The sequence below is a fragment of the Arthrobotrys flagrans genome (genome assembly GCF_004000055.1).
Source record: "Arthrobotrys flagrans strain CBS H-5679 chromosome Unknown unitig_0, whole genome shotgun sequence".
In the NCBI taxonomy this organism is placed as follows: domain Eukaryota; kingdom Fungi; phylum Ascomycota; class Orbiliomycetes; order Orbiliales; family Orbiliaceae; genus Arthrobotrys; species Arthrobotrys flagrans.
Window position 1 is genome coordinate 7,067,903 of NW_027137550.1, and position 16,678 is coordinate 7,084,580.

The window sequence follows — 16,678 nt, forward strand, 5'->3', positions numbered from 1 at the left end:
ATCTCTTCTTCTTCACCACCGAAACCCACATATTCACATTCACTCTTTGTCTGCTGTCATCCCAAAGCGACAGGAACCCACCTATTTCATCCTTCCAATCCATTCTCCCATTCTAAGAACCATCGCGCAAGTCTTCCTGACCCGTCAAAATGACTAACATCACTGTTGTAAGTTTCAATAACGCTTATTCGTTGTTGTTTGGGTGGTGGCTGACCGAACCGACGTGGAACAGGGTAAGGTATACGAGAAGGTCATCCAGCAGGTTATCGACAGCTCTATCACAGATGTCCAAGACAGCGGCATTGATCCCTCCGTTCTGGAGGAGTTGAAAAAGGTATGAGTGCATTTCCTTTTATTAGTTTTCCCCGACCGAGATTTCCAGATTCCCTGCTGGCTTGCCCTGGGTTCAACGAGTCTCTCTCAACGGAGAGGTTGGAGTCGTCCCAGGTATGGAGATACCGAAAGGCTATGAGCCTTTCTGGTTATACTTTGTCGCATCGATGGAGAATCGGGCTTTGAAATCCTGCTCGGGCGTCGCGATTTCCTTCTAGCTTCCTATCCCTTTACTCCAAAATGTTCTTTCGCTACAACAGTGCTGGTGGAAAAAGAAGTGCTGCTGGGGCAAAATCCCTCCAGGACTCCTTTAGTGCGGAATCCGGGCTTTTAAGCTAGGTCATATTTTTCCTTGGGCCAGACTGGGGCAAGATCATGCCAGGTTCCCAAGCAGCTGAGCAGCCTTTTATATCTCATGGGGCTTTGGACGCGTCTCTTATTCGCTCAAACCAACCCCAACACAGCCCAACACTCGCTTCTCCAACAGAACCTATCAGCCTCTGCTGAGTATCCTTGATTAGAAGCAAGCTGACTAATGATATTGCTTCCCGTAAATAGGTCTGGCAAGAAAAGCTGTCTGGATTCAGGGTAGCTACGTTCCCTTGGGACCCGGAGCCTGTCCCTGAGCCACCTGCCAAACAAGAGGTCGACGCTGGCGGTGACCTCGCCTCTGATGGTACTCGCATAAAGCCCGAGCCAGAGGCCGAATTGCCACCACCACCACCTCCAGCCCCACTAGGTCAAGCTCTTAGCGACCCAAGTCTCGCTGCGGCGCGTGCTCGTGAGATGGTTGCTCAGAAATTTGGAGGAAATTCCCAGCAACGTTCGTCATTTCCTGGGCTTATGTTGCCTACACCACCTCAGCAGCAGCACCATCTCAATGGTCAAACCGACGGACCTGATGACGGACCTACTAGGCAAGAAGCTGATGGGCAGATTCGACAAATTGTCTTGGAGGGAGAACAAATTCGTACTTACGAGGATGCAATTGCGGAAGCTTTAAGGCAGTTCAACATCCAAACAGATGTCCTCCAAGTCCGCCCTCTTAAGAAAAAGAAGAAGGTGAAAGGAGCTACCTCTCTTCAAACTGCTGATGCGAACTTCACCTTGTCGCCAATTCCTGATGTTATTGCCGGTCCATCAAGAGCTTCAGTCGCGCCTAGGCTGCCCCAGACTGACGGTCCTGACATGGATGAAGATGCTATCAACTCTGACCTTGATGATACGGATGAGGAACCTGTTGATGATGATGACGATGGTGAAGGTATCTCCCAGATCATGCTGTGCATGTACGAAAAGGTCCAACGTACCAAGAATAAATGGAAGTGTTGGCTCCGACATGGCGTCTTGACTGTAAATGGGAAAGAGTATGTTCATTGCCCCTTCCCTGCAATTCCTAGAAGTCGTTTTCCATGGAGCGAGATATCATGTGAAGGGTCGCACAAATAGCTAACCTGAGTTTTTTAATCACATAGATATGTCTTCAGCAGAGCTACTGGAGAATATGAGTGGTAATCCACTAGGATCACACTTTGTTCTTAGCTTGACCTCATCTCGCTTTTCCGGCTAGAAGAAATGAAACGTCTATAACAGCCACATTCAAACCGCATGAGCCTCACCTTGCCTTTTGCTTCCAGCCCCACTTTGCCTACGGTCTATTGGTCTTTTCACCCACCGGAGTGCGACATTGATCAGTTGACATAATATCTTTCTTTCCGGACATCATGCTAATCCTCTTTCCTTCCCCATGACTTTCCAGAATATTACTACTTTCCTCAGTATCCTTTTTGCAAGCTAACGGCGTTCAGGTTACAAAATCCGGGTGTAATACCAAAACCATCTCACTATCATCTGTTTTCCAAGGTGTTTTTTTCCGTTCTCTCCATGCATCTGTTTTTCTTCCTATTCCTCACACCTTTCGACCCTTAGCTCATTATCTCGCACCTACTATAACCGGCTATTTTATGGCCGCCTTTTTTCTGTCAGGCCTATCATGATAGATGTGCCTCCACAGAGATTAACTTTAGAGGCCTGTTAGGTCAACTTCGGGACCACAATCCTTCTTTGCCAGAGGCCAGTGTTTTATGTTCCAAGACAGTGGCTTTTTTTCCATTCATGGGTGTGTCAGGATCAGATGTTTATACTGCGAAGTTTACCGTTTACGAAAGTAGTTATCGGCTGTTATATGGCCGTTGCTTTTGGTCCGAGGAGCGTGGTCTCCTCGGCTTCAGGAAGGATACCAAAAAATACAAACTTAATATTTGTGATTGCGGTGGTCTTTCGTATTATATTAAATGCGGCTGTGGACAGAGTAATTAATATTAATGTGTGCGAATATGTCGCAGTCGACTAGTCCGTATTGATTAGTTGATCAAATCGATATCAGATTGTTCCGCCTTGAGGTCGTTAGTTTGAATCTAGCCTGGATACTATCGATTAATGTACAACTTTATGGAATAAATCAAAAAAAAGAAAGAAAAAAGTGATTGGGGGGTTCAAGCAGGCCTCGAAATAGCAGCACTATACAAAGTAGGCCAGTATGGGACCAGCCAAGCCCTTTCTGAACACGGACCAACTACCTCCGCTGACCCCATTGAACTAGCATCGAGTTCGTTAATCTATTCGCGATTCGAGAGGCGAACCAGTCAATGCATTTTTGGGATGAAAAGAAAAGAAATAAATTTTCGATATATTACGATACACACTAAATCCAAACGTCCAACATCACCTAGATGGATCCGCCGATTTAAATGCCACAGACACATATGTGAATTATTACGTCGATCGGCGGCCGGACCGTGGCCACTGCCTCATATTTCCCATATTGTGGCGGACGTCTGTGTGTTCATACGTAAATCTGCGCAAAATAGAACTTTTGGTCCATTTTTCTTTCCAATCTATCAGAATCGTCTTTCCCCTTGAATTGAAACTGTGGGTTTATTTTGGGAGTGCAATTTGGGGACATCGGGACGAACGCGTGTGTGTGGGTAGTGGAGGAGCAAGCTTACAAGCTAAGTTGGTCGGGATGTGGTTTCCCGTAGTGTGGTTATCGGGTAAAGTCGAGCCTTGCTTTTGAGCAGGGCTAGCTTGGGAGCATGTCCATGTAAGTATGTCGACATGGGGCTTCAGGACGATGGGATGAATTGATCGATTGGAGCCCAATGAAAAGAAAAAGAAAAAAAGAAAAAGAGTATGTTTTTGACATGTGGCAGTAGTTTCTCTGCCCTTGCGGTCGCAGTTTTACTATAATCCGTTAGTAGTATCTCATTGGATTTTGTATATTCTTCTTTGTCTCGTGAGCCAGACCTGGACCGCCAACACAATTCTTAAAGACTTTTATACAACCGGAATCTCATGATGCTCATAATATCGATCTCGAATCATACGATATAGCAAACTAACCAGAATCGCAAACTAAAGAAATCACAAGACTTGAACAAATATTCCAATTATTTTATACCAACTCTCCAAACATACAGATTCTGAAACGATCTTTTTACTTGTTCGCGCGAAAAGCTGGACCAGCTGATTATATTGGACTTAACCGGAAACCCCTACAACGTCAAAAAATGCGTTGACAAGTAAAGTGGCAGGACGACGGTTACCCCGGCCTAGTCAGGTACAAGTTCACAATGTGGATACTAAGTACCTGACATGGGGTCCTTTCGTTGAAATATGCATACTAGAATGCGCATGGTTGATGATGTGTGAGCAAGGTTAGGTTAAAATCCAAACTTTGTTAAACGTGAATGCGTGTCCCTTTTCGTGTAAACCAGCTTGTTTTAGTAAACGAGGTGGGATAGCGAAGGAGGGTGAGTATTGCCAATGTATTTGAGAGGGAAATGGCTGGCCGACCTACTAGGAAAACTCGAAGAGCCGAAATAATGAGAAAGAGTATCTTGTTTCGTGAGGCTCAGAGAGCTCGTGGTGTTATACCTAGTTACTACGTATGTGTCAGATCATGGTCAAGGGAAGGGGTTCCTTCAGGGTCGTGATCCCTAGGGTCCACTTCTGGGGATTACGGTTTTTTTTTTTTTGTGAGATAGCTGGGTTGGTTCGCCATATCCGCCGCCCTTGTCCATGTAAAGTGTGTCAGTACTGTTTGAGAGCCTGTCAGATGGCGTGAAGGTCTGCATCTATGTCCCTTCCGTCGTGATTTGCTAAAGGTAGTTGGTTGGATCCTGTGGCCAATGGGTAAAGGCGCACTGGCCTTCTGTTGTCTGCTGCGTTACGGCGCAAATCATCCGGGAATTTGAGATCTCGCCTTCGGTGGGTGCGTTACCGAGGGTAGGTTATTCGAGCTAGCAAGTTGAACAAACTGGTTTTGTTATTTGTGATCTTTAGGTCAAGATGTGAGCCAAGGTTCGATCGTATATTCGGTTTTAGATGATCTATAAGTTTTACGCTTCAAAATTCCCAGAAGCTTTAATTGTAATTAGGATTTTAATTTTAGCCTTAACCGGTTGTGATTGCAATTCTAGTGTTCTATTTGTGGAGATAACCTGGATATATGAATTTTACAATTTAAATTTATATTATGAATTCGTAGAATTTGGAGGTATCAGATATATTTGTATTGATCGGTAAGTAGGTTATAGTACATGTACATTTCCTGTCTGCTATGCATGGGGCTTCCACTAGCAAGACGAAATAAGAAAAAAGACGAACCTTCGGAGCGAGTGTGAATATGCATCTTCGAAATTTTTGAAAAGCAAGTTAGTTGGATGGTAGATATAGTCTGTTCGAAGGCAATTGATTCCAGAAAAATGGTCCTCTAAAATTGCGAGTAAGATACTCAAATAAACAAATAAACGACATGATAGTGGTATTTTCAAACAAGAAAAGAATAATAATAAACGCCAAAAGGAAAAGCTAGGGAAATTCGTTCCAGATCCAGATTTGACGCCATTAAGGGAATCGAAGGGGTTAGTGGTTAAACTTTGTACATGAATGGGTATTGAGGTTATGAAAAGCGTAACGAGCGTAAAGTATTGCATCCGACGCTTTGCTGGTATGTAGCGAGAACGATGTTAGTATTATTGGTAGTAAGGGTCGAGCGGTTTGTATTAGGTAAATGTCGTCGGTGTCCTGCACAGAACGAACGATGTATAGATGCAAGTTCGAAGAGGGGTGTAAAGACTTTTCCCACCAAAGAACGAGAAATGCTTAGGCAAAATTATGCACACGAAAGGACGCAAGGCAGGATAAAAATCAAAATCACTGATCGTATCCCTTGTCCAGGATACCTCTGTCGGTGATGACGATGATGTGCTTTTGCAGAGACTTTTGCTTTGGATAGGGAGCGTCGAATATTTCGCTGATTTCTTCGAGAGTGCGGTCTTTGGTTTCGACGAAACTATGCGATGTCTGGTTAGTCTTCTTTTCTCCATTGACGAGATCTTGAGAAGTGAGGCAAGGAAAACTTACATAAAGTAGATGCAAATAACTTCAAAGAAATCCCAAGCAACGTAAAGGAAGTAAAGCTTCCACCCAATTTCTTTGAAAGCAACCGGGATGACGAAAGTATTGATAACACCTGCAATGTTGACTGCCAAGTTGTAGATACCCATACCCTTTGCTCGAGTTTCGTATGACAAACACTCGACGGGATACAATGCTTGAAGTGGGGTGTAGGCGAATGAGTATGTGATACCGAAGAGATAGATGAAAGCAATGGCTGCTCGACCACCTGCCTCGTTCTGTTCTCCTTCTGAACCGTAAAGACCAGTGAGTACGGTGATCATAGTCCAGATGAAAACGAAAAGGGACGTTCCGATTAAAAGAACAGGTCTTCGACCAAGACCGTCAGTGAAGCGAGCACCAATCGTAGCCACGAAGAAGGATAGAACGTTGAGAACGGCGTTGTACATAAGTTGTGTCTTGACATCCTCGATTCCCAGATTGTCGAGCAGGATTGGCATGAAGTATGACACCGGGCCGTTACCAGAGAGCTGCGAGAACATGGCCATTCCGATAACGCAAGACATTCTCCAAAGCGCCGGCCTGGTATTGACCAACTCCGAGTAATCCCACCAACGCTTGTCGGAACCTTCGGTAAAGATTTCTTCCATCATCTCTCGGTACTCAAGGAGAACGATTGGAGAGTTGCGGTCACCATTTCCGTGGTACTTTGTGAGGACTTGGATGGCTTCTTCGTGGCGGTCGTTAGAAATCAACCAGCGAGGGGTTTCCGGGCAGAAGAGGGCGCCAAGGACTACAAGGCCTGAGGCAACCGCTTGAAGCCAGATGGGAAGTCTCCAGGATAGGTCGCTTTGGATCTTATTCGTTCCATACAAAGTCCAAGTGGCAGGGATACCACCGACAAACCAAAAGGTATTGTAAAGGCCCGTAAGTGTACCTCTCCAGGCTGGGTGAGCCATCTCTGCCACATATGAGGGACCCGCAGTGGCTGTAATCGCGACACCAAAACCAAGGACGAATCTGCCACCAATAAACATGGCCTTTGTAGTGGCTGGAGCTTGGACACAAGTACCGAGAATGATGATGGAGGCACCAATGAACATTCCCCATCTTCGGCCCCACCAATCTGTGAATGGTCCAGCGAAGAAGGAACCAACGATGTTACCAATGGTATAGATGGAGAAGACTAAGCCTGTCTGTACGCCTTCCTTTTCCATGCCGAAGTATCTAGGATGGGGTTAGCCAGAGTCGTTATTATTAGACTTGAAGATTATAATCTTACTTTTGGTAATAGGGCATAACGTTGATACCACTCATTAAAGATCCGTCGTAACCGTTGATGCATGAGTTTAAGAACGCCACCAACAGAAATGAGTATAGCTTCAACATAGACGAAGTCCATGGCGAAGGTTTGGTGGCCAGTAAAGCATCGGCCAAGCCTAAAATTATTATTAGCTTTTATGATACAAAAGAAGGAATGGTCAGGCGTAAGATCATACCAATATTGGCTACTGTTGTGACTTGACCTTCATGTTGCGAGGGTGCATATTCAAATTGTTCATTCACGGTTGTAGTCTCGTTCGACACTACTTCGGTTCTATGATCAGTATATACGAGTGGAAGGTACCCGTAGGGTGTTCGATACTTACCATACGTCCGTCTCCACCTATCAGAATTATGGTCCTGATTGCTGTTGCTCCCCCATGATTCCCGCTCCTGGTAGTAGACTTGAGATTCTTCTTGTCGACCCATTGCTGATTGTCGTCTACTATCCTCGAAACCGAAATCAAATTCGTTTGCTGGTTTCGAATTGAAGTTTGACATTCAGATATTGATATGTTCGATTTCAAGGTCGGATGGATTCGGCTTCTCCTCCACTATAAAGTATGTTACCTGCGCTTCCCCGCCGATGACTACACCAAGCTAGCCTGCTTAGTATTTCAAAGCTTTAACTCGGGATACCAGATATCGATAGATGTTTATCGGTATCTTGCTCGCTTGTCCCACCAATGGATTGGTGTATGTTCACGTTTCTGGAAGTACCTGAAATAGGTATGGAAAAGAGAGTGATGGTCGCCAATTTTTTTAAAAAGTATGTCGGTACAGGGGAGAAGGCGAGTTTCTTATACGATTTGCATTTTTGCATGCACTGGAACATTCGCAAGACAAGAGTCTACGCTTGACCAGGTCCCCAGCCTGTTTCTTTTAGTGTGCGAATTAGACAAAACACACACCCTTGAACGGAGTCCCCATCTCCAGAAAGCATGTTCTTGCTTATGGATATGCGGCCCCAGAAAACGCTGTGTAGAAAAGAGACTGTGGAGAAACGCTCTGACAGTGTGACCATGAGGCGTAGGTGATTTGCGCAGGGATATGGAAAGGGTATAGCGTGCGTCGACAAGCTTGTTGCAGGTGGCCAGAGACTGGGTCTCTTGAATTCAACCGGAAGAACCTGAGAGGGCAGCATCATTGTCGCCTTTGATAACGAAAAGAAGAAAAGTCTTCCTTTTTCCTTTGCTTCTCCGCCAGAGAGCCCCGATGTGATGGGCCGGGGTATGACCCACACCAGGTTCAGGAAAGAAAATATGGGGAAATGCGTGGAAGAAACCCAAGAATTCTGATAGACCCTGTCCATCCTCGACCTTGAACTTTCTCTTTGTCAGATGTGTCTATTTAACCGAAAAAAGCGTGATTTTAAACTGGGCGAGGCAAAGGTATACGAGCCCATCAGCAAGCATCGACATGGATGACCATCATTAGAGCAGGCGTCCACAACTTGACTGAGGGGCAAATTGTCAGAAAAAGCCTTGGGACTACTAGGGAGGGGCAAGACCCAAAGTCGAAGTTTACAAGCTAGAGAGTGGCCTTTGGAAGCCACTCTCAATGGTGGGGGAAAGATTTTGCCGGGTCTTCTAGAATCTACACAGTATGCATGCGGGTGTTCTTCCCGCAGACAAACCATAGCAGCCCACTTTATCGGCGCTCAGAGTCGACATCCCGCAGGACAAGCTATTGAGCTCTATGTCTCTATTGGCTGACATCGAAGAAACGTGACCGATATCGCTTGGAATGGTTTAGCAGAACTAGCGTCGACTCAACGGCCACTACTTCAGATTTTTACAAATTCGATAGAGTGAAAAGGCTGACGGTTCGAAGGCATCCCCACTTCGTTTCTCAAAATTTAAAACTTCCAGTACAAGTTTTGGCCAAATGACACTCGTATAGTACACATATCTGCACATTTTCAATGATATATATAGCGCCTCACAAACTAAAAATCACATCAAAACCTCACACAACGGTTTCGCGAAACTTCCGAGACATAGCAGCACAATGGTCATGGTAATCAAAATTAATCTGGATCTCTTTTTGTCCTGATTTCTCTTAGCAGTGGCGTTCTTTTGATTGGAGTGAACCTGCAGCCGATGCTCTCGTGAGCCGTCTTGATTTTAGCCGGGGCGGCCATTCAGCTCCGACACAATGCACCTCCATCTTGGCAATATCAGTCATCCCGAATGGGTTGCGCTAGAATGGCGACGACGTTTTATTGGCCGTCTGCAGTGCATTCCCACTGACAACCTGCGCCATGACCGAAAGACTCGTATTCCTTGGTGCAGGAGGATAGTTTTTCCGTGGTTTTGGCTATGAAGTAAACTTGGAAAGAAGGTGATGTTGCAACGCAGCGTGCACTGGCTGAGTGTGAGCGCTGAGGACGACTTGCAATTGTCGTATCCACATATAAAACTGCACTAACACGGCAGGTTTCACCCATTAGAAAATACGAACTCCCAACCTCGTAATTCAGAAGACTCTCAGACACAAGTTCATGACGCTGAGGTATCTGCAGATATCTGGAAGGTTTCCCGTTCCCGCCAAGCTACATCATCTTTATCGATTCTCTGCAGGAGTGCGCAATGATAAGATTTAACTATGAGAAAGCAGATCCGTAAACGTTTCAGCGACTGCGTACATCAAGAACTCCCAAATTGAAAGCTTCAAACACAGCTGGATGACGCAGATCAATTTTCTTTTGTGGTCGATATATAAAATACGGGAATGTGGCGGCCCAAGCGGCGCTCTTGCAGCAAATTTTATATCCGTGCACCCTTACGGGTGAAATTTGCTTCCAATTATTGTGTGTTCGGTTTAAAGTGTCATATGATCCTTCAACGGAATAAGCTTTCGAGATATAAAATTACTTTCGTCAGACGTATCGAATTTTAAAATTACCCAATCACGGCGCTTCCTCGTCAACGATAGTCGCTAATATCTGCTTTGACATAGTTTGAATGTTCGAGAATGTCTCCGTTTTTGATCCACAGTTAGCTGAGCTCACATGAACTGAGTCGCATTCATGCTACCCCATTTCTGAATTCCGGTGGTCTGTTTGTACTGTGTACTGCAAAGACTCGAGCCTTGTGCGAGTCTCATACGGGCGCCCGAGTTAGCCTCAAAAGTGTCATGCGGGGAAACGCGGAGAGGCTTAACGCTTTTAGAAAAAAGTAGCAGGGAATATTCAAATGCAGCAAATAAATAGCTCAACACACTATTATAACACGCTTTTCTGAATACCGTGATCTAGTTGACATGAGGCTTGAGGGTTCACCCTGCAGAGAGCATGGCAAACACGTTATTTTATAGCAATAGGACTTATCTGGCTAAAATCGTCAACTTATCATTAGCGATTTCTTGGTGTTCTCGTTTCCAAGCCGGTCGTCGATCCTCATGGCTTTTGTTGCTAAATAGCAATTGCATTGACCTCAAAGCGCCATCCACGAAATTACAGCCAGATGGCTATGTCTCGACACAACTACATGTTACCATATCAGCCTGGTAGGCTAAATTCGTATTCCCAAATAACTACTCCAGAGGTGTAAATTTAGGTACGAACTCTGGTTTAAGTATAATGAGGGTAAGTGATTTTAGAATAGGGGCTGAGCAACATACTGTTACTATGGGTAACTTCTACGGCAATCGTAGACTTCTGGGACCCTGCGTCACCATATCACATTTGTGAACACTTGGTACCGTACCTGCATCAGCAAACGATCTCCCGTGCCCCTTCCCGCGGGATTTTAGACTAAAACGTCCATAGCTAACTCGTTAGCACATTTGTTGAGGCCGTGCATTCATTAGCAGAATTTACTGTGACCGTTCACACATTTAACTGACCTATCACGAACGATTTTATGTTAGACACTGTCCCGTTTACCTTTCTCGCTTAATATGGATAAATTGCTACTTTAAATGACAAGTCTCGTATTTCTTACAGAGATGACGATAGGCTACTTTTCTGTTTATTAGCGTTCCCGCAGCTTTGGTTTACTATGTCTACTATGTAAGAAAGCCACCTGAGCCTTATTCGTCTTATAGCAACTGTTTTACAGCCTTGACCCTGCTGGGCCTCTATCAGGGGAAACCTATGTTGATCAATCTGCCAATCCCAAGATCCAAAGACAAAATATCTCTGTGATAAACAATTCTCAAAGGATATTGCTAGTAGCATATCCGAGTATTCGGCTTGGGGATTCAAATCTAGTGGTTGAGAATATATAGAGAGAAAGTAATAGTAATAATAATAAGTTGCACAACCACAGTAGCCTTTGACAATTTCGTTTCCAAGTGAATACTTCACTTGTGGACCATAAGTGTTCGGCGCATAACTCTAACTGAACACGTCGTACTGAGGTGGTGTAGTGAAACACATCCCACACTCGGCTGACCAGGAGACTATGAGGGTGCTTAGGATAACCCGATAAACTCGAGATATCGTAATGTAAGATTTCACAAATGGGATGACTGGTATCACGGTTGTGGCGGTTTAGCAATAATACTGAGTACCGCCGAAACCCGTTTCAAGTGTACTCAGGAAGTGTCTGTGTGAAGCTCATTACGAGACTGCGTGAAGATAGAAATGTTTGCAGTTATCTATATAGCAAGAACCAACAATGATACTTCTCATTAGAGAGTGACGAGAAGTATTCTATAGGTGTTCATATTCTTGTCTGCTTCTAAAGCTTTGGTTTGACTTCCATCTTTCGAGACTAACATTTTATACTACGTATAACTATATACTTTCTTAATATTGTTCGGATTGAACATGGGATTGAGGTTTGGTTAGCCCTGCGTTAGTAAGGATCTAACCATCAATTAAATCTTGATGGTAATGTATACCCGGCTTGTTGACGACCACTTTGTAATAAGGACCAAGAGAAAACTCTCTTGGGTGAGATTGTCAGACTTCTAAAATGTTGAGAGATTGATCCACAGTCTGGTGACGAGGCTGGTCGCTCGCTAGCAACACATATCCTCGAGTTGAAAATGTTGCAAATTGAATTGGATGATGTCTATAAGGGCTTCGGAAGAACTTCAACCTCAAGCTTTAGCTGAATTCAGGATATACCAGTTAAATTATAATTTCGAACAAAACATTGATATGGGTTTTCAATCAAATGACCATGCCACATACTCGATATGCGGGGCGTTTGCTAAAGATTCGGAAACCGGATAGACCCAGGAGATTGCCGAGCGGCTGAGAAGATCTGGGCGTTGTATATTGACAAAATCTGAGTTTTGGTAGCGACAGTATGGAAAGAACATCGCCTACGTAGGCTTATACATTCCATATCGATAATGACGAGACTATGGCGAGAAGCCGATACTTTAACCAAGCTAGTGCGGAGAAAATGAATTCTATTTATGCAATGTTGTATTTACCCATCATCATCTGATGCGTTAAAAGTTTGGCAGCAGCCTCGGAAACGGAAGACGGGACGAATAGCCGTAGATGAGTTTCCAACCCCGCTAAAACGGACATCTTGCAGCTATATAAAAAAACTACTGTGTATGAGATCTTTCCATATACGCTTAAGGCAAACCCGGCATGATTAATGTCAGACGAATCATCCTTGTGGTCACGGTAACTGACCACTGAGAGTGTTATCATATATCATATATTTCCAAAATCTCGTGACAAAAACTCCACTGAATTTAGCTTCAATTCGAACCTCGATGGCACACGCTCGTTCTAGTTGACGCATTGGCCATTATCACGAAACGCAAGCGTCTCCTTCTAAGAAACAATTATGATACGAGTCTCAATGAGTTTTTCCAGGGTTATTCCGAGGGTTTGTGTTGTGAAAGTTATTCCAGAGATGTTCCGAAAGACTTCACGTCATCACCCTACTATGGAAGCTTTGGTGGGAAACGTGGGGTTTTGCTTGTGGTCTTAGCTAGTAACCATATAACCTGCCTGCTACCCCAGACTTCCCGGATCAATATAACGGAAAGATAGCTCGATGGCGGCACTAAAACGGCATGGTTGGTCCAGCTGGCGAGCTCCAAAACTCAGAAAATGCGATGTAGAGATATACAGTCTACAAGCTACGACCTTGTCGCAGAGTGGATATACGGCTATATGGCGCATCAAGTAAATCCGAGCGACTAGAGAAACGCCAGGGCTCGATCTCTCGGAATCGACGCGACGAAGCGGCCGAACGCAATAATCTCGTATTTAAAGCTCGGAGGTTCTGCTCGATGTTCAAGATGGTCCGTATATTCCCTTTCATCATTGCCTTCGTGAACAATTAACTTTGTCCGACGAGAAAACCACATCTCCATATTAACATATTACCAAATACTAGAGGTCCAGAATGTCTTTGCCATCCGATTTCCTTTGGGGGTTTGCGACTGCCGCGTATGTACCCCGCACACCCCTTACCCCATCCCATCTTATGTTCCCATATCATATAACTTGAACGATATATGAATTCTTTCTAACATATTTTGACTATAGCTACCAGATCGAAGGTGGTTTCGATCAGGATGGCCGTGGTCCATCCATTTGGGATACCTTCTCAAAGACTCCAGGGAAGGTCGCTGACGGAAAGACCGGAGATGTCGCTTGCGACTCTTACAACAATGTCGATCAAGATATCACCCTTCTAAAGAACCTTGGTGCCAAGGTGTACCGTTTCTCTATCTCCTGGCCCCGTGTCATCCCACTTGGTGGCCGAGACGACCCTGTGAATGAAGCGGGTATTGCCCACTACCAGAAGTTCGTCCAGAAACTCCAGGAAGCCGGAATCGCCCCTATGGTCACCCTCTACCATTGGGATCTTCCGGATAACCTTGACAAGAAGTATGGCGGTCTCCTCAACAAGGAAGAATTCAGCTTGGACTTTGAGAGATACGCTAGAGTCATGTTCGAGGCGCTCCCAACTGTTAAGCACTGGATCACCTTCAACGAGCCATGGTGCAGCGCTGTCCTCGGTTACAATGTCGGCCTTCACGCCCCTGGAAGGACTAGCAACCGTGACGTCTCCCCAGAGGGTGACTCTTCTACTGAGTGCTGGATCGTTGGCCACAGCTTGCTCGTTGCCCACGGTAAGGCCGTCAAGGTCTACCGTGACGAGTTCAAGCCCAAGAATGGTGGTGAGATCGGTATCACATTGAACGGTAAGATATTTAGAATTGTACCCTTCTATTATTCAATATAATCTAAGATTTTCGGTACCATAGGTGACTGGGCCGAGCCATGGGACCCAGAAGACCCGGCTGATGTTGAGGCTTGCGACCGCAAGATTGAGTTCGCTATCTCCTGGTTTGCTGACCCAGTCTACTTCGGCCACTACCCTGAGTCGATGAGGAAGCAACTTGGAGACCGTCTCCCGGAATTCACCCCAGAAGAAGTTGAACTCATCAAGGGCTCCAACGACTTCTACGGAATGAACCACTACACCGCCAACTACATCAAGCACAAGGAGGGTGAACCTGAGCCAGCTGACTTCCTCGGAAACCTCGAGACCGGTTTCTACAGCAAAGCCGGAGAAAACATTGGACCAGAGACCCAGAGTGTCTGGTTGAGACCCAGCCCAATTGGTTTCCGAAAGTTGCTCGTTTGGTTGAGCAAGCGATACAACTTCCCTAAGATCTACGTCACCGAAAACGGTACTTCCGAAGCTAAGAGGGGCGATGGCGAGGCCGAGCCTCCATTCCCAGAGATTCTCGAGGATGATTTCCGATGCGAATACTTCCGAGGTTACATCAACGCTATGAAGGACGCCGTTGTTGAAGATGGCGTCAATGTCCGCATCTACACCGCCTGGTCCTTGATGGAGTAAGTTTCAGTCTCGCCGCTACAGATCCTAATCATATACTAACAGTATTTAACTAGTAACTTCGAATGGGCTGAGGGCTACGTCACCCGCTTCGGTGTCACCTATGTCGACTATGACGGCGGTCAGAAGAGACACCCAAAGAAGAGTGCTCGCGTTATCGGCGACCTTTTCACATCATTGATCAAGACTGCTTAAGATTTTAATGCTGATCTTTAAAGCTGCGGATACTTATCTGCTTGTGGCATTCTAATGCCATTGTTATGATCACTTATAGATGTATATATTTCGAATTAAGTTAGCATCCCGCAATATTGATATAAGTAGTTCGCGGAATAGAACTACTTCCTTTGGCATTCAACTGAAGAGATATGATGCAATACCGTTCGCTCATATAGCTGGAAAGTGACTGTGGTTTCATCGATAATAGCACTAGTTTATCTGCAAGGTCGTGGAGTGTGGCTAACCTGGGGAATTGGCTTAAAATTAATTTGGTCTAGTCATGAAATGGATAGCTACAGCCCCATCACCAGACTAAGTAGGAAGTATGTTGTATATGTTAATAGGCCATCCCAGGGGTCAAAATTTGTAACCAATAGATGCTTTATATGGCAATGCACTAGAAATTCTCAAGAATCACACCAGACTAAGAAATTCCTCTGTTAACTTCAGTGGTTCTAGGCTCAGCCCATGGCTAAGACAGACATAGCTTAGTAGACCTTGGTTCACTCCACAATGTTAGGTCGATAGCAGACTCTAATTATGTTAGAACTTCAGAGCCTACAACATTGACTTACCGGACCTGTTTTATTTTACTAGCGTCGTTACACAAACTTTGAGCTCCAGGTATGGGAGTATTAGAGAGCCAACTATCAAGTATATCGGATTCTCAAATCCTCTTCAGCAAGAGTCACACTAGGTTACCCATACCATGAGTACATGTAACCACCCAGAAGCAGGGCAATCGACCGCCGGCCTTGAACTCCACCATGTGCCATAGGGAGAGCATGCCGTATATAACACATAAGATCGATATCCCAACAATAATCCATTCAGTTTAGACTTCATACGATCTAAGAAAATACCTGTTCTCGTGAAGGATATCCTACAAATAATTGAGAGCCACATTGTGTATACGTATTTAAGTATATACATCCAACCAACTCTATAACTATATGCATCAAGGCAATATTACCGTTTTGTGATTCTCCCCGCAGCGTTGAAAGTTATGATACCAAGGCCAAGATGTCTTACTCACTTAATCGAGTTAGAATATTTTAACGTCGAAACCCGAACTTCTGGTGTTTAAACGGGCCTAGGAGTGACATCAACTAGGATTTATCGCCTTAGCGCCTAATTACCAGCTGGCAAGTATCATGAGGACCCAACAAGTATTACTGTGTACCGGCTCTAGTAGCCATCTAGTATCCTGTCTCAGCTAGTACTTGAAGAAATTTTACCGTTTTTTATTTCCTTTTCTTATATTGTATTTTCATTTTTACAAGATATTTTGGGAATTAGAAGGTTTGTATTTGGTGTGTATCCATGATAGGTATCCCAGATGCTAGTTGCTCGAGTGAGAGCCGCGTAAATGCATATCGATATCAAATCTAACGTATAACTTCATGATGAATGCTTGAACGAGATGCTGGTAATATATGAAAGAATGAGTACCCCAAAAGAAAGGCAATATGAAAAGAAAGAAAGAAACAGAGCATAAATTATCCACCCAGCGCTGAAAAACTGCAAAATGCTATGTGAGGTAAATCTCGATGCGGAACTGAAAGGATAAACGTAAAAGACCCCCG

The 16,678-nt window shown here is 44.7% G+C and overlaps 3 protein-coding genes across 3 annotated transcripts; 2 read left to right on the forward strand and 1 right to left on the reverse strand.

Annotated features, from left to right (window-relative positions):
• Positions 1-149: 149 nt before the first annotated feature.
• DFL_005089 (uncharacterized protein) lies at positions 150-1,848 on the forward strand (the record flags this gene model as incomplete). Its single annotated transcript, XM_067634294.1, has 4 exons — positions 150-167; positions 233-334; positions 892-1,700; positions 1,809-1,848. 4 exons carry the CDS (start codon positions 150-152, stop codon positions 1,846-1,848), a joined length of 969 nt encoding a protein of 322 aa, XP_067492377.1.
• Positions 1,849-5,550: 3,702 nt separating this feature from the next.
• Positions 5,551-7,506, reverse strand: DFL_005090 (uncharacterized protein; the record flags this gene model as incomplete). Its single annotated transcript, XM_067634296.1, has 5 exons — positions 5,551-5,689; positions 5,761-6,981; positions 7,037-7,193; positions 7,254-7,340; positions 7,404-7,506. The coding sequence occupies 5 exons, from the start codon at positions 7,504-7,506 to the stop codon at positions 5,551-5,553; spliced, it is 1,707 nt and encodes a 568-aa protein (XP_067492378.1).
• Positions 7,507-13,299: 5,793 nt separating this feature from the next.
• DFL_005091 (Glycoside hydrolase superfamily) lies at positions 13,300-15,068 on the forward strand (the record flags this gene model as incomplete). Its single annotated transcript, XM_067634297.1, has 5 exons — positions 13,300-13,302; positions 13,398-13,450; positions 13,550-14,211; positions 14,275-14,872; positions 14,930-15,068. The coding sequence occupies 5 exons, from the start codon at positions 13,300-13,302 to the stop codon at positions 15,066-15,068; spliced, it is 1,455 nt and encodes a 484-aa protein (XP_067492379.1).
• Positions 15,069-16,678: the final 1,610 nt, after the last annotated feature.